At 43.7% G+C, this 18,658-nt stretch overlaps 2 protein-coding genes across 2 annotated transcripts; one reads left to right on the forward strand and one right to left on the reverse strand.

Moving 5' to 3' along the window:
- Positions 1-1,910: 1,910 nt before the first annotated feature.
- LOC148699650 (uncharacterized) lies at positions 1,911-11,740 on the reverse strand. Its single transcript, XM_089925239.1, has 4 exons — positions 11,413-11,740; positions 10,392-10,490; positions 2,930-9,569; positions 1,911-2,107 (listed from the first exon to the last, which is right to left on the reverse strand). Exon 3 carries the CDS (start codon positions 9,076-9,078, stop codon positions 7,261-7,263), a length of 1,818 nt encoding a protein of 605 aa, XP_089781365.1. The 5' UTR covers positions 9,079-9,569; positions 10,392-10,490; positions 11,413-11,740; the 3' UTR covers positions 1,911-2,107; positions 2,930-7,260.
- Positions 11,741-11,793: 53 nt separating this feature from the next.
- On the forward strand, positions 11,794-16,063 carry LOC103696057 (uncharacterized). The gene has a single exon (XM_008777562.6). It carries the CDS (start codon positions 13,013-13,015, stop codon positions 13,769-13,771), a length of 759 nt encoding a protein of 252 aa, XP_008775784.2. The 5' UTR covers positions 11,794-13,012; the 3' UTR covers positions 13,772-16,063.
- Positions 16,064-18,658: the final 2,595 nt, after the last annotated feature.

An 18,658-nucleotide genomic window follows, 5' to 3' on the forward strand; every position in this document is an offset into this window, starting at 1 on the left:
TCATATACTAAGTGTGCTTTGAGATCTTTGTAGGAGAATGGAGTTTGGAACACTTTAAAATTTATGTTGTGGGTGATTCTTAACTATAAACTATATACTGTGGATGTTTTGAGATTTGTATAGGTGGGTGGATGAATGAAGAAATTTGGAGTGTCGGCAGATCAGTATTGTGGGTAATCCTTAACTATGGGTCATATACTGAGGGTGCTTTGAGATCTGCGCAGATGGATGAATAGAGTTCGCGGTGTTTTGAGAGTTGTGCAGTGGATGATCCTTAACTATGGGCCATATATTAAAAGTGCTGGAGATTTATGCAAGCAGATGAATGAAGAGATTTAGAGTGCTTTGAGATCTGCATGCTGGGTGATCCATAACTATGGGTCATATACTAAGGGTGCTTTTAGATGTAAGCTTTGAGATTTGTTTCATATGAATGATCCTTTGAGACTCCACCTCTTCGATATATATCAACGGCATTTTTGTCGTATAACAGCTTTATGCTATTGTGTAATAGTCACGTGCCACCACTCCTCCGTCAACGGAGATGAATGAAAGGGCAAATTTGGAACAATTTAGAAGCTTGAAGTGTCGGTTTGAAACTTTTTAAAGTGGAGATCAAGAGTGTCTTTGGGACACATCCAAAGTCGAGGAAGTGTCTCAGGGACACCTCCAAAGTTGAGAGGATGTCACTATAATATTTTCATTTTAATATTTATACTCAGATTTTTTTTTTTAAGAGAGAGAGAGAGACGGGCGTGCATGCATGTGCAGGCGTGTGTATGTTTGTGTAGGCTGGATAAGGTAATAGGGGGACTTAAATTTTCAATCCAATTGAGAGGGCCAGATTCCAGATCTTACTTGGATTCAACTTGAGTTGGTGCGAGGCGGAACATGTTCCGCTCAGACCTTTCATGTCGCTGACTGGGGGACGAAGATAAGGCAAACATAATTATGGCATAACATTATTCATAAGGAATTACAGTAGAATACGTGAAGCATAGAATAATACTGCACTCGTCTGTAGGCTAAATCATCTTAAATTCTACTTGAACTTTTGCAAGGAGGAACACGTTCTGCCCAGACTTTCATTGCCCTGAGAGTGAGACGAAGATAAGACAGACATAATGGCGCAGCATTATTCACTAAGGAGCTATGGTAGAATATGTGAACCATAGAATATTATGAGAACATTATGTGAAGCATAGAATAATGGAACAAATGTCTGGAGGCCAAATAATCCTATCAGCTAGCACTTGTGTGTAGAAACCCCACAAATTATGGTGGATAAGCAATCATACGCAAGGCAGGTATTTATTCTTTCAGAAACTTCTTCTTCTTTGGACTTAAAAAAATCAAGAGTGCTGCAGGATCATACTAAATCATTTGATATGTGATAATGCATCAGATGAACTTTCCAAGATAAAGTTGAGAATATATATGACTTTAAAGAAAGGAGAAGAAGTGGAATGCTAACCTTTGGAAGTAGAACCCGAATTAACTCCAAGCAAGCTGCAAGTATGGTATTTTAGAAGCATATTCACACAAGATAGATTTTTCTTTTCTTTTCTTTTCTTTTTCTTTTCTTTTTCTTTTTCTTTTTTAAATTTTGTTGGGGGGTGGGTGGTGGTTTATTTTCTGGTTTCATGTGCATAAAAGTTATGTCAGGTTCTTGCAAAGACTTTTCTTTTTGCAAACTACAAGCAACTAACTTGAAAAGAACAAGAAGAAAAAATTAGAAGCGACTTCATGACATGCAAATGCATTCCAACTGCTGATCGAAAATAAACGGTTTTTAGAATGATTTGTCACGCCCCGAACCCATCACCCGGGTCCGGCACGCGACCGGCCGCATGAGCCCTAGAGCAATGCCCTAAAGATCATGCAAGGCCTAAGATAAACAACAATTCCAATAATTCCAATAATTCCATAAATGCCAAAATCAAAGATTGATGTAATTCAATCAAATCCAGCTACAATGTACTGATTTATTACATAATTTCAAATGTCCATAAATAAAAGATAAATTGACTTCTAACTATCTAGCAGTCTGACTCCAGATCGAGCTCACTTCTTGTCCCATCCGACAGATTCTACGAATCCAGTGCCTCTGAAAAAAAATGGAAGTGTAGTATGAGCTTTTCCAGCCCAGTAAGAATCCCAACAGCCACACACGATAAAATCATAAAATAATCAAGTATCAAAATATATATCATTTCATCATTTCAAAAGCTCAACAAACAACAAATATATGTAATCAGTACATATACACAAATCCTTTTTCACATTATGTGATCCATTCCCGTATTACTCAAATTCCAAAGTTTTCAAACTTTTCATTTCTGGCGTTGGACTAACCAAGATCATGTCCCAGTCCAAGACTGCACAAATCCCACGCATAACCTCGTGGCAGCTATCCCACGCGTAAGCCCGTGGAGGCTATCCTACGCATAAGCTCGTAGAGGCTATCCCACGCGTAAGCCCGTGGAGGCTATCCTACGCATAAGCTCGTAGAGGCTATCCCACGCGTAAGCCCGTGGAGGCTATCCCACGCATCAGCTCGTGGCCGCTATCCTACGCATAAGCTCGTAGAGGCTATCTCATGACAAGGTTAGTCCAACCCATATTACATGTCTAGTTTTACATGTTCAATCACATTCCCATCACATCACATATTTTCATAAATTTTCAAAAAAATATGTTATTTCTTCCCAAATGAATTTATCTCAATATTTTCATTATAAACAACATGCACGCCTCATAGGTGCCGCATCAACTCATAAACAATAACCACATAATAATGAAAATATGTTGATAAAAAATTCGTCTCATATGTATCATATCAACTCACAAGCAATAACATCAAAATCGTAAATAAATCCAACGATAAATCAATATATGCATAGAAGTGCTCAGATGTAGGGATTCTTACAGAAATTGTAGACTGACTCAAACACAGTCCGAATCACAACCTACGCGCTGGGGTGCTGAGTCCCCTGATCAAAACCTCCTGGCTCTGCCGACTCTTCCTCTACAACATCAATTACAAATCACAAACTAAATCATTTAATATTTAAATATTCCAAACCATAATTAATATTTACTATGGGGTCCATAACCAGATCCCCAAACATCAATCTCTCCAAGTCTAGGGCAGTCGGGGTGGCCCGACTCCCACCCTTGTACCACCGGCCCATGTCGTCGCCAGCCGTGGCCGCTGCCACGCCGGCGACGATGGCCGGTCCCGATGAAAAGACCAAAAGAAGGGTGGATGATAGAGAAGGGTTCTTCCTCCACCTCTTTGGTCCAAGGGCAACAGCCGGGGTGGCTGTGCCCTCACCTTCCCCACCCTCGGCCACCATTGGCCGAACCATCGCCGGCCGCCCCTGCTGCAGTCACCGGCGATGGTGGCCGGCCAAGAGAAAGAGAGAAGAAGAAGTCTCTTCCTCTTCTTCTTCTTTTCCTTCTCCTCTTATTATTATTATTATTATTATATTCTTATTTTTCCTCCTTCTTTTTCTTCTTCTCCTTCTTCTTTCCAACCGACACAGACCCCTCCCCCTTCCTCCATTTCTTCCACGGAAAGGCCACCGTGATGGTGGCTCGGCCCCCAACCGACGACACCCAGTCGCCGTCGCCGCCGCCGGTGGCCAACCGACGAGGGGAAGAGGAGGAAGAAGGTGGAACCACAAGGAGAAGACCTCGGTTCACCATTCCCATCCACAACAAACCCTAGGAACTCATATCCAACCCTCACACAGATCCGATCAACCCCCTTCCCGCCATGCATCTCGGCCATTCCGGCAGCCGGCGGCGGCCAAAAATCGGAAAGAAGAGGCCGAAACAGGGGTACCCTGTTTCGGACCCTTTTTCCAGCGATCCGCCGGCCAAAATCCCATCCACACGACCCAAAAACCAAGCAAATGATACGCAAGGGAAAGATCCACGCTTACCTCAGTCCGGCGGGGTGCTCCGGCGGCCTTTCCGGCGACGAAATCGGAGAGGAATCTGTGAGCAACTCGGAAAAAAAAATCCTCTCTTGTGGAGGGTCTTCACGGAAGGAAAGAGGAAGGCTTGTCCCCCCCCGCGGCCGGCCGGATCTCCCTCTCCGGCGCTCGGTCTCCTCCGGCGAGTCGCCTCCCACCGAACGCCGCCGCCGCCCCTCTCTCCCGTGCCCCCTTCTTCCACGATCGTGCCCTAGGCACGATCGTGATAAGGGGGATGGGCCCGGTCTTTTCGGGCCGGCCCATCCGCCCCTTTCCTTTTTTTTTTTTAATTTTGGGGGTTTTACATTCTCCCCTCCTAAAAAAAAAATTTCGTCCGCGAAATTAATGTACCTGGAATACCAAAGAGTTGAGGATGTTTGGGTTTTATTTCTTCTTCGAGCTCCCAAGTGGCCTCTCTTTCGGAGTGGTTACTCCATTGCACCTTTACATAAGGAATGGTCCGACGTCGCAACACTTGATCTTTTCTGTCCACAATCCGTACCGGGTACTCTTCATAAGTCAGATCCTCATGCAGACTTATAGGCTCAAAATCTACCACATGGTTCGGGTCCGGAATATATTTCCTCAGCATTGAAACATGGAATACATTATGTACACTTGATAAAGCTGGTGGTCGGGCCAAACGATATGCCACTTCTCCAACTCTGTCCAAGATTTCGAACGGACCGACAAACCTAGGGCTCAATTTGCCACGAATTCCGAACCTCATCATACCTTTAGTAGGAGATACTCTCAAGAAAACATGATCGCCAACCTGAAACTCCAGTTCTCTTCTCCTATTATCAGCATAACTCTTTTGTCTACTCTGAGCTATAAGGAGTCGTTCTCTGATCACCTGTATCTTATCCACAGTTTGTTGTACTATCTCTGGACCCAATACTTTTCTTTCTCCCACATCATCCCAACAAATTGGAGATCGGCATTTCCTGCCATACAATGCCTCAAAAGGAGCCATCTGAATGCTGGCTTGATAACTATTGTTGTAGGCAAATTCAACCAGCGACAAATGACTATCCCATGCACCACCCAAATCCATGACACAAGCCCTCAACATATCCTCCAAGATCTGAATAGTGCGCTCCGACTGTCCATCAGTTTGTGGATGAAAAGCTGTATTGAAGTCCAATCTTGTACCAAGAGCTTTATGAAGGCTCTTCCAAAATTGTGACACAAATCTAGTATCTCTGTCAGACACAATTGAAACTGGAATCCCGTGCAGCCTCACAATTTGCTCTATGTACATACTTGCCAATTTCTCCAAGAAAAAGCCAACTCTAAAAGGCAAGAAATGTGCTGACTTGGTCAGTCGGTCAACAATCACCCACACTGCATCATTACCCCGAGGAGTCTTAAGCAGAGCAGTCACAAAATCCATGGTGATATGCTCCCACTTCCACTGAGGAATGATAAGAGACTGTAGTGGTCCAGCAGGTCTCTGATGCTCAGCTTTCACTTGCTGACACACTAAGCACTGTGCAACATACTGAGCTATATCTCGCTTCATGCCGCTCCACCAAAAATTTTCCTTCAAGTCCCGGTACATTTTGGTACCACCTGGATGCACTGTATAAGCTGAGTTATGGGCCTCATCAAGAATCTCTTTCTTCATTTCTGGTACCTTTGGCACACATACCCTGCTCCCGAATCTTAAAGAGCCATCTTCATGCACCCGGAATTCTTACTGCATACCTGACTCTACTGTTTCTCTGATCTTCTGTAACTCTGGATCCTCTCTCTGAGACATCTTGATCTTTTCAATCAGAGTAGGCTGCACTGTGAGGGTAGCCAGATGTACCTTAGGATCATGTAGCCTTATCTCAATCCCTGATCTCTCCAAATCTAATAAAATATGCTTCTGTGTAGTGATTAATGCTGCCAGCCCACTTGAGGATTTTCTGCTCAAAGCATCAGCCACTACATTTGCTTTCCCTGAATGGTAACTAATAGTCAGGTCATAATCTTTCAGTAGTTCTAGCCATCTCCTTTGCCTCAAATTCAACTCTTTCTGTGTGAAGATATACTTCAAACTTTTATGGTCTGTGAAAACCTCACAGTGTTCCCCATACAAATAATGCCTCCATATCTTCAGAGCAAAAACTACCGCTGCCAACTCCAAATCATGTGTAGGGTAATTCTGTTCATATGACTTTAACTATCTAGAGGCATAAGCTATCACCTTCCCATTCTGCATCAGTACACACCCAAGTCCTTTACGAGATGCATCACTGTAGATGGTGAAGCTTTCTGTTCCAGATGGAATAGCTAGTACTGGGGCTGTCACCAGACGCTTTTTCAGCTCTTGAAAACTCTGTTCACAGTCATCTGTCCATTCAAACTTTACTCGCTTCTGAGTCAAGCGACTTAGAGGCATGGCAATACGGGAGAACCCCTCAACAAATCTTCTGTAATATCCAGCCAATCCCAAGAAGCTGCGCACTTCAGTTACATTGGTAGGTCTACACCACCCAACCACTGCCTCCACTTTCATTGGATCAACAGAGACACCTTCTTTGGAGATCACATGCCCAAGAAAAGAAATACTATCCAACCAGAACTCACACTTTGATAGCTTTGCATACAACTTCTTTTCTCTAAGAATTTGCAATACTACCCTTAGATGTTCTTCATGTTCCTGTGAGCTCTTTGAATACACCAAAATATCATCAATGAATACCACTACAAACTGATCCAAATAAGGTTTAAATATCCGATTCATAAGATCCATGAAGGCAGCCGGTGCATTTGTCAAACCAAAAGGCATGACCAAAAATTCATAATGCCCGTATCTGGTCCTGAAAGCTGTCTTAGGTACATCCTCTGCCTTTATTTTCAATTGGTGATAGCCAGAACGAAGATCAATCTTTGAGAAAATCTGAGCCCCTTGCAGCTGATCAAACAAATCATCAATCCTTGGTAGTGGGTATTTATTCCGTACTGTCACCTTGTTTAGTTCCCGGTAGTCTATACAGAGTCGGAGGCTACCGTCTTTCTTTTTCACAAATAACACAGGAGCGCCCCAAGGAGAAACACTAGGCCTGATAAAACCTTTATCCAGTAACTCCTGTAGCTGTTCCTTCAGCTCTTTCAATTCAGCTGGAGCCATTCGATATGGAGCCTTTGAAATTGGACTAGTGCCAGGAATCAAGTCGATACAGAATTCAATCTCCCTATCAGGGGGTAATTCTGGCAATTCATCTGGAAACACCTCTGGAAATTCTGCCACCACAGGGATATTCTCTAACTTGGGCTCCTCTTTCTAGGTATCTAACACAGCAGCTAAGAATCCTTCACAACCTTTTGCGAGAAGCTTCTTAGCCTGTAAAGCTGAGATTAATTTCATTTGATGAGGTGACTTGCTACCCACCAACCCAAACACTGGCTGACCAGGGATCTGAAACTTGATCGTTTTCTCAAAACAATCAACAGTAGCATGGTATGCTGCCAACCAGTCCATTCCAAGAATCAAATCAAAGTCATTCATCTCTAAGACCAACAAGTCTGCATTCATTTCTCTGTCCTCAACACCCAAAATACAGTTTTTGCAAACTGAATTAACTAATATAACATCTCCACTTGGCGTTGAGACACAAAGATCAAATTCTAATGGTACCGGTGATATTTCAGTATTCTTTCTAACAAAATTGGCCGATATGAATGAGTGGGTAGCACCAGAGTCAAATAAAACATTTGCATCATATGACATTAACCTAATCATGCCTGTCACCACTGAATTAGAAGCCTTGGCATCCTGCTCTGTGAGTGCATAGACCCGACCCTGGGTCCTAGGCCTCTGTTGCCCTCCTTCTTGTTGTTGTCCCTCCTGAGGTGCTCGATTTTCAGGGGCTCTCTGAGAAGACTGAGGTGCCTGTCGCCTCTGCTGTTCCTTCCCACTAGGACAAACAACAGCCTTATGCCCTTCTTGACCACAAGAAAAACATGGCCCTCCAATCCAGGTGCAATCTCGCTTAAGATGAGGTCCTCCACAGCGGTAGCATCTAATAGCACCTCGGGCTTGTCCTCTGTCCCTTGTAACAACTTGGTTCGGTCTCTGATCCTTCGACTTGAAAGGTCTACTATTTTGGCTCGGAGAATCAGTAGATCGAAACCTTTTCTTCATATTCTTTTCTCTAGCAGCCTGGGCGTTGTCAAGCCCTTTTTCTATCACCAGGGCTTTGTTAACCACATCTTTGTAACTAGATAGTTCAAAAGCAGCGACTTGTTGTTGAATCCTTCCCCTGAGCCCATTTTCAAATTTCCTTGCTCGATCACTATCCTCTGATATCAAAGTCGGAGCATATCGGGACATCTCTTCAAACTTTGCTGCATACTGAGCAACTGTCATATCACCCTGCTCCAGTCGGTCAAACTCCCTATATTTTTGGAATCGGATACCCTGGGGAAAATACTTCTCATGAAAAACCTTTTTAAATTCTCCCCAAATGAAGGGGGCATCATCCGGACTAAGCTTCCCTTTCTCCATCTCCCACCAATCAGCTGCCTCACCCTGTAACATGAAGGTGGCAAAAAGAACTTTCTCCTCATCAGGGCACTTCAAGGCTTGAAAGACTTTCTCTATCTGTTTCAGCCAGCTCTCAGCCTCCATCGGGTCAGCCGTACCTTTAAATGCTGGGGGTGCATATCTCTGAAAATCCAACAGACTGACTCGGTGCTCCGGCTGAGCTGTAGTGCCTTGAAACTGCTGCTGTTGTTGCTGCTGTTGTTGATACATTGCTTGCTGCTGCTGCAACTGTTGCTGCAAGAACTGTTGCTGTACTTCTACCATCCTCATCATGTCTTCCCTGGCAGCAGCTTGCTGTTGCACCATCATTTGCATCAACTGTGAAGCACTTATCGTCTCCTCAAGCTGAATACTTGGTCCTTCGGATGTCCCAATCTCCGGAGCTCCCATCTCTGGAGTACTACCAGTAGGGTCCATGGTGTGCTCCTGCTGTGGCACACCCCGAGTCGGCGTGGATGAGGTATCTTCCTGCTGTCCAGAGGGTGCCCAAGCCGTGGAGCCATCCGCAAATCGGGTCGGCCTCCTGGCACACCCTCGACCACGCCCTCGAGCCATATCAACCTACACAATTTTTTCCAGCATCAAGTTCATCAGATTAAGAAAATTTCGCATTCTTCATATGCTAATCACACCATTTAATATCTTACGTATTTAGTGATTTTCCCCACTCAGGCTTATTCGAGCCTAATCCCTAGGATTCCTAAACCTTAGGATACCTTAACCTTAAGCTCTGATACCACTCTGTCACGCCCCGAACCCATCACCCGGGTCCGGCACGCGACCGGCCGCATGAGCCCTAGAGCAATGCCCTAAAGATCATGCAAGGCCTAAGATAAACAACAATTCCAATAATTCCAATAATTCCATAAATGCCAAAATCAAAGATTGATGTAATTCAATCAAATCCAGCTACAATGTACTGATTTATTACATAATTTCAAATGTCCATAAATAAAAGATAAATTGACTTCTAACTATCTAGCAGTCTGACTCCAGATCGAGCTCACTTCTTGTCCCATCCGACAGATTCTACGAATCCAGTGCCTCTGAAAAAAAATGGAAGTGTAGTATGAGCTTTTCCAGCCCAGTAAGAATCCCAACAGCCACACACGATAAAATCATAAAATAATCAAGTATCAAAATATATATCATTTCATCATTTCAAAAGCTCAACAAACAACAAATATATGTAATCAGTACATATACACAAATCCTTTTTCACATTATGTGATCCATTCCCGTATTACTCAAATTCCAAAGTTTTCAAACTTTTCATTTCTGGCGTTGGACTAACCAAGATCATGTCCCAGTCCAAGACTGCACAAATCCCACGCATAACCTCGTGGCAGCTATCCCACGCGTAAGCCCGTGGAGGCTATCCTACGCATAAGCTCGTAGAGGCTATCCCACGCGTAAGCCCGTGGAGGCTATCCTACGCATAAGCTCGTAGAGGCTATCCCACGCGTAAGCCCGTGGAGGCTATCCCACGCATCAGCTCGTGGCCGCTATCCTACGCATAAGCTCGTAGAGGCTATCTCATGACAAGGTTAGTCCAACCCATATTACATGTCTAGTTTTACATGTTCAATCACATTCCCATCACATCACATATTTTCATAAATTTTCAAAAAAATATGTTATTTCTTCCCAAATGAATTTATCTCAATATTTTCATTATAAACAACATGCACGCCTCATAGGTGCCGCATCAACTCATAAACAATAACCACATAATAATGAAAATATGTTGATAAAAAATTCGTCTCATATGTATCATATCAACTCACAAGCAATAACATCAAAATCGTAAATAAATCCAACGATAAATCAATATATGCATAGAAGTGCTCAGATGTAGGGATTCTTACAGAAATTGTAGACTGACTCAAACACAGTCCGAATCACAACCTACGCGCTGGGGTGCTGAGTCCCCTGATCAAAACCTCCTGGCTCTGCCGACTCTTCCTCTACAACATCAATTACAAATCACAAACTAAATCATTTAATATTTAAATATTCCAAACCATAATTAATATTTACTATGGGGTCCATAACCAGATCCCCAAACATCAATCTCTCCAAGTCTAGGGCAGTCGAGGTGGCCCGACTCCCACCCTTGTACCACCGGCCCATGTCGTCGTCAGCCGTGGCCGCTGCCACGCCGGCGACGATGGCCGGTCCCGATGAAAAGACCAAAAGAAGGGTGGATGATAGAGAAGGGTTCTTCCTCCACCTCTTTGGTCCAAGGGCAACAGCCGGGGTGGCTGTGCCCTCACCTTCCCCACCCTCGGCCACCATTGGCCGAACCATCGCCGGCCGCCCCTGCTGCAGTCACCGGCGATGGTGGCCGGCCAAGAGAAAGAGAGAAGAAGAAGTCTCTTCCTCTTCTTCTTCTTTTCCTTCTCCTCTTATTATTATTATTATTATTATATTCTTATTTTTCCTCCTCCTTTTTCTTCTTCTCCTTCTTCTTTCCAACCGACACAGACCCCTCCCCCTTCCTCCATTTCTTCCACGGAAAGGCCACCGTGATGGTGGCTCGGCCCCCAACCGACGACACCCAGTCGCCGTCGCCGCCGCCGGTGGCCAACCGACGAGGGGAAGAGGAGGAAGAAGGTGGAACCACAAGGAGAAGACCTCGGTTCACCATTCCCATCCACAACAAACCCTAGGAACTCATATCCAACCCTCACACAGATCCGATCAACCCCCTTCCCGCCATGCATCTCGGCCATTCCGGCAGCCGGCGGCGGCCAAAAATCGGAAAGAAGAGGCCGAAACAGGGGTACCCTGTTTCGGACCCTTTTTCCAGCGATCCGCCGGCCAAAATCCCATCCACACGACCCAAAAACCAAGCAAATGATACGCAAGGGAAAGATCCACGCTTACCTCAGTCCGGCGGGGTGCTCCGGCGGCCTTTCCGGCGACGAAATCGGAGAGGAATCTGTGAGCAACTCGGAAAAAAAAATCCTCTCTTGTGGAGGGTCTTCACGGAAGGAAAGAGGAAGGCTTGTCCCCCCCCCCGCGGCCGGCCGGATCTCCCTCTCCGGCGCTCGGTCTCCTCCGGCGAGTCGCCTCCCACCGAACGCCGCCGCCGCCCCTCTCTCCCGTGCCCCCTTCTTCCACGATCGTGCCCTAGGCACGATCGTGATAAGGGGGATGGGCCCGGTCTTTTCGGGCCGGCCCATCCGCCCCTTTCCTTTTTTTTTTTTAATTTTGGGGGTTTTACATGATTACATCCTGATATTGTACAGAATGCGAGCATGGAATGTGCAGAGGCTTTTGAGATACTAGTGATTTGCATCAAAGAGTGAAATTGCTTTATTTTTTAATACTGATTTTTTTTTTGCGTCTTATTTTGTGGCAAGTCATGGATATCCTCTGTTTTCTCCAACCTCTATCCAAAACGCTTCAGCATTATAACTTTGCCTGGTACCATTTTGTTCTAGTTGCATTTTGATCAACCCCTACTCTCATCTAAACTTTTTATACATGTCATTTTGTAATAATTCTCTTTTAGCAAATTGTAGAAAGAAAAGTGTCATTTTCTTCAGTAGTAGAGTAATTATATGTAGGATTCTTGTTTAGTCAAATCTTTCCACTACTGTCACGAGTCAAAACAATACCACACTCTTATACTAAATTATAGATTAATAGCCTGATTCACAAAAACAATGTAAACCACTTGTTAATGATTTGAACTAAGCGAACTAGTGAATTATGCAACCATGATTCATCTTCTAGTTAAAAAAGATCATCTCAAAAGACTTATAGATCTTTCCAGAGAATTCTAGTAATAATTTTTTTATCATATAATTGATGATTCTATACTATGCAATCTTATCCACTTAGGTGCACGTATTATTTTTTCTACCCTGCAAACCCGAGGTATTATTCCAAGATCATACTTATACTCAGTGACCATTCTTGCCCTAAATCAGGTATCATCAAAATCCTTCCCTATTATCTTTGTTCTATTCTTTTCATTTCTTTTTCCTTTTTTTTATTCCCTTGGTTATTCTTTTCTTGTGCAAATCTCTTTGCTCTATTCTACTTTCAAGGTAGCCAACATTATTAACTTCCAAAGCTAACTCATGTCCCAGACAAAAATTATACCCCATGAGAACCTGAATAATTTGACGTGGGACATCTTACCATTGCCTGTAAAGATGCCATGTCTAATCCCACTTCCCAGTGCACGCTAAGGACAAACTCCAACACCAAGCATATATTCCCAACACCCTTCTCCCTTAAGCTAACCTCTCCCTTAAGCCAACACTGTCCACCAACTCTCTCTCTTTCTCTAGTCCCTAGCTAAAGTACCAAGTCCTAAAACTCTCTCTTATCTCTCTATAAAGCCCATGACATGAACTACTAGTAGTTTCATCCACACAACAACCTCAAAGTATCAAGCGTCTCTCTCTCTCTCTCTCTCTCTCTCTCTCTCTCGTTTGAAACTCAATTTATTTATCTAACCAAAGAATTTGCCATGAAATACGGTGAAATCACCCACTTCAGCCACCCCCAGCACAAGCTCCGGTTCGAGTACGCCGAGGTCCCGTTCAAGTGCGACGGCTGCAAGGAGGCCGGCATCGGCTCCCGCTTTAAATGCGGCCTCTGCGACTTCGACCTGCACAAGCAGTGCGCCCTTGCGGCCCCCTCCTCGATCCTCCGCCACCCCTTCTACCCGAAATGCGCCTTCTACCTCCTCCCCCGCCCTCCCGGCAATGCCCCCCGGTTCTGCAATGCATGCGAGCGTGACGTCGCCGGCCTCGTCTACCACTGCCACTCCTGCGGCTTCGACCTCCACCCCTGCTGCGCCGCCCTCCCCCACGTCCTCGACGCCGGTGGAGACGGCGGCGGGGGGGAGCTCCGGCTCTTCCTCCATCGGAAGGTGGCAGCGCCGTGCCACCGGTGCGGCCGCAAGGGGCGGAGCTGGAGTTACACGAGTGCGTGCAAGCAGTACAATCTCCACGTGGCGTGCGTGATGGAGATTTTGGTGGACAGCTGGCACGAGATCTATTACGGCGGCCGCGGCGGCGGGAAGCGGGGATTGGTGGGGATAAATGGGATGAATAGGATTCCGAGCATAAAGGGGGTGGGGAAGAGCCACCACCGGGTCGGGAAGGGCAAGATGAAGCGCTGCTGCGAGCTGGCGGCGATGGCGGTGCAGTTCATCATCTCCGCCGTGCTTGGAGATCCGACGGCTATCATTGCTGGGGTGGTGGGGTCCTTTATATCCAGGTGAAGATGGCTTGATGGATGTACAGCTGGACTTTGAGTAGTGAACGGGTGTTAAAATCTAAATCTAGCAAGCTGTTCTGGAACACCTTTTGATGTTTGGGTTTTGTAATACTGATGGAAGGTTCAGATCAAGTATGCGTTTTGCGTTTGTACCAGCGGACTCCACCCGAGAAGTTGATTGTTTGGTGAAGTCATCCATGGTCGATGGAGGATTTGTTGCGCCACATGTGGACCTTGAGTTTCGTGCCACGATCTTGGAGTCTGTCGGGTTAGTATATGGGTTCTAGAGATGTCGATGGGCCAACTCGTGGGCCTCATTTTTTGTGGTTCCACAAGATTAGCGAACAAGCCTATCTCAAATATTCATAGGACTTTTTCGCCTGTCTGGGCCCATCAGACCTTTGATATTGAGATGGGTCATGCCCTCTAAGAACCTGCTTGGATGATTGAGCTGAAAAAACTAAAGAATTTATAGGTTGAGCCAGTATAACCAACAAAATCATAAAATTAAAGCCTAAGCTAGGCCTATATTCATAAATACAGAAGAGCAGCTTTGGACTAGACCAACCCAAATCCCATAGAAAGAAAAAAAGCCTGAATTTCGGGAATATATGAATATAAGTCTAGCCCAATTTGTAATTTTATAATTTTGCTAATTGTACTGGCCCAACCTACAAATTCTATAGGATTTTTAGCCCAATCATCCAAGCATGCCCTAAATGGCAAAGGCTTCCTTGTAAATCAATCCTATCCAGTCGAGGCCTTTTGCATCCGAGTCAGCGCTTTTGTGATCTAAGTAAGGAACTAATTCAAAATGTAGAACCTATTACATGTCATGCTAACATTATACTAAATTGCCAATATGCAAACAGGTTATAAACTCCACTACCTGAAAATTGGGCATTAGCGACGCTTTTTTTGGCCTTTAGCGACGCTTTTAAGCGTCGGTAAAAACCATCCCGACGCTTTCCTAAGCGTCGGTAAAGCGTCGCCTATGCTACAGTGGGGAAAATATTTTCCGACGCTTTCAAAAGCGTCGGAAATTAGCGACGTTTTTTAGCGACGCTTTAAAGCGTCGTTAAATGTGATTTTAACTACTTTAAAGCGTCGTTAGAATATTATTTTTTTTTTAAAAAAATTCGTGATTTTAACGACGCTTTAAAGCGTCGTTAGAATATTATTTTTTTTAGAAAAATTTCGTGATTTTAACGACGCTTTAAAGCGTCGTTAGAATATTATTTTTTTTTTAAAAAAAATTTGTGATTTTAAAAAGATGACAAACAATTGGATGCATTATCTTTCTACTAATAACTAAAATAGTTTTATCCACCATATGCAGGAACGTGAAAAAATAACTCCTTCCCCCCCCCCCCCCCCCCCCCCCCCCGCCCCCACACCCACACACATAAAAAAAAAAAAAAAACCCAAACCCCCATCCTGAAAAATGGTTATGAGTTTGGGAAAGAACCAACATGACCAAACATCAATTTCCAAGACTTTTCATCTATAGATAAACAAGCAGTACATCATCTTTACTTACTAGTTGTTACTGTCAAAATTTACCCATCATTTAATATGTCACCAATTCAACCCATAAGAAGCTTAGGAACCAATGAACATATTAAAACATATCTTTCAACCCATAAGAAGCTTAGGTTCTGGCCGGTTCGAAGCCGAAACAGAAGAAACAAGCCAAACCAACTCGGTTTCGCACATCAAGATTGGGTGGCTCCAGAAGAATTAAAACAATGGTAAGCAAACAGAGTTTACAAAGAACTCTGACAAATTGGAAAAAGCAGAACAATGTCAAGGAAGACATGGTTAAGTAATCATAAACATAGCAAACAAGTCTAGTTCCACATCAAGATATGACAAACTCCCAATGTATAGTTTTGATATATTCACTTCTTCTCTTACAATAATTCGTGAAACAGTAACTTGGATATCCTAATTGCTAACTGTTGCCTGGCACATCATTTTGTGGCTCAATACCTTCATCAACTTTAGGCCTGGTGTTCATAAGAACCTGCAGAAAAGAATAAAAATAGACAGATTAAAACTGAAGCTACAGGTGACCCATTTTATAGAAACTTATTGATCAGGGGAAAATAATATCTTGGATATACCTTCCTAAGCATAGTGTTCTCGTTGATCAAAGTTGAAATTTTTTCTTCTAACTTCAAATTTTTGTCGTGCAACTCTTTGGCTCTGGATTCTAGGTCATTCACATAAACCTTCTTTCTTTCTCTAGCTTGCTGAGCAGAAACCCTGTTCCTAAGCAACCTGTTTTTTTTTTTTAATAAAAAACTTAATCATAAGAGACAAATAAATTCAATGAACAATGGAAGCATCAGACACAACTAATCAAACCACTAGGAATTATTCACCAGCTGAGCTCTCACATGCTACTATATTAGCTTGCATGATAGCATCAGATGTGGTTAGAATACCAAAACAAGAAACAAATGGCTCAGAAAAGCATTTTAAATAATATATATGTCCGAGTAAACAGGCCAGGGTATGGAGAACTTTCAAAAGTATGCCCATCATTAATAAGATGGCATTACGTTAAAATTCAAAGATAATACTGCTAAAATTTTAATAAATTGTGTAAAAACTGACCCATGGGACCTTTAATAGACCATTCTCATATTTCCTACTTTTGGCAATCTCCAAGAAATATCCACTCAAGACAATCCTTCATATGGTTCTACTGATATCATCCATGTGTTGTAGGACACTTTTTTCCGTGATGTGTAGTTTCTATAGTATCACCACATGCACAGACATCAGCTGAATAGCTATATTTTATCCTAATCAACAACCATAAGTTCTGCAAAATGAATCCAAGATAATCAAAGTTCAGAAAGTAAGAATTTGAACTCCACAAGTATATGAAATATTAATTATAACCCTTGGACTTTCTCATACCATTCTATAAAGAATTTATATTATCTTTAAATTAGTAGTACCTGAAGAGGATTTATAGCTAGCCTCTGCTCTTCTATTCATATCGGTGGCTGATTGGCTCGATGGTGGAGAGACACCTCTCATCACACATTAACCAATACAAGCCCCATGTAGTGCAAGCAGGCATGCTTGCGTATTCCGAGTGTAACTTTTGATGACCATAACTTCCCAAGGATTAAGTGAGGAAAGCTAGTATTGCATATCATTAATGAGGTCTCAATGATCTCTGCAATATTTGAAGTATCGATGGCACTTGTTTCAAACCGGTACTGCCCAAACCGGGCCGAAACCATGGCAAATACCTAATGTGAAAAATCAAGTTTATGGCTTGTGAATTAGACGGATAGGGTGTAAAAAGAGTGAGTATAATTAAGGAAACGGTAAGAGAACTTTTATTCTTTTGGATTGACAAAATTCAGAACTTACATACAAAGAGTTTCAAATCCTTGCATACGATCCTTAAGATTTGAATCCATTATTTTTTCTATGCATTTGCTCAAGGAAGAGGATTGAAAGAGGGTCGATGCCAGCATTCTATCCATAAAACTTTGCTCACGGTCAGAACTCAGAATTTTACATGAAATTAATTTTAAAAAAAATTCTTGGTAAGGATATCTACTGCCATACTTTGAATAGAAAGAAGACATATCAGCTGTAATTCAGCTATTTGGCATGTAATCAATAAACAAATAAAGAGCTAATTGATAGCATAAGTTTCTAAATCCCTTCTTAATCAGAAACTTACACAGAAAACCCCCCCCCCAAAAAAATCTCTCTCTCTGAGAATAGCCATTACCACATTCAAATAAACCAAGATGGCCATTGCACCTCATTTCTTGGATCGAAGCAAAATCTTGGTAAAACCTAGCTTTGATCGATCAACAGCAGGACAAAATACTAGCAACGAGGGATGAACAAAAGAGAACGGAGATACCTGGAAGCATCGGTGACGGGGGCGATGCCGGAGAAGGCGCGGTTAAGGAGGACAGCGAGCAAGGAGAGGCCGCCCATGAAGATGGGCAAGCTCCGGACGAACCCATCGTTGTTGGAAACCCAGTCGCCTACCAAATCCCGCCGGGGTTTCGGGCCTCTGTAAGCCCCCTTCGCACCAAAGAAACCAAGTTATAGAAGAAGAGAGATGAGAGAGGAGAAGAGAGGAGGGTACGGCTCCGTACCTGAGGATAAGCCGAGGGAGGAGAGGGAATAGACGGAGGGGAAGAGGAGGCTCTAAGGAGAGGCGAGGACGGGACTGGCCAGGAATGGCGACGGAGAGGAGGGCGAATGAGAGGAGAGGAGAGGGTTCGAAAGAGAAGAAGGCAGCCCACCTCCTTCCGCGAAATCTTTGGGAGGTCGGCTTTTGGTGCTCAAGAACCAAACATCCATCATCTTAGGGCTGTGGGCTATGGAGGGAGGGGGTCGATGGGATTTTGTGGAGGGGAGGAGTGAAGTCCGACGACACTTATAAGCGCCGTCGTATTTTTTTCCTACGCCGATGCTTAGAAGCGTCGGCGGAACGTTTTTTACCGACGCTTTCCACAAGCGTCGGCAGTAACCGTTGCAAGAAAAAAATTTGCCGACGCTTTTTTGTAGCGTCGGCAATATAGAGTCGCCAAAACCCTTTATTGTTGTAGTGCTCCTAAACTCCTTCTCTCCATTAGCTTACCACTAAATTCCATTGAGGATCATAAGCCGGGTTTGGGCACGAAAAATGTCAAATTTTAAAGAGGTCGGGCCTAGGTTTGACTGAAAATGAATATAATTTAAGCCCAAGGCTCGGCCCATAATTATCTCTATTTGCATCTAGGGGAGAGGTTGCTAGCAAAGATAAGGCCCAATGGTTGATACGCTACCAGGAATGAAGGATCTTCAAGTCAAATCCACTGCTATGTATGATCTGCGTACTAAAACTGTTCGCTTACTT

The sequence above is a fragment of the Phoenix dactylifera genome, chromosome 9 (genome assembly GCF_051530095.1).
Source record: "Phoenix dactylifera cultivar Ajwa chromosome 9, Ajwa_hap1_PhDact_Kaust_v1.1, whole genome shotgun sequence".
Classification (NCBI taxonomy): domain Eukaryota; kingdom Viridiplantae; phylum Streptophyta; class Magnoliopsida; order Arecales; family Arecaceae; genus Phoenix; species Phoenix dactylifera.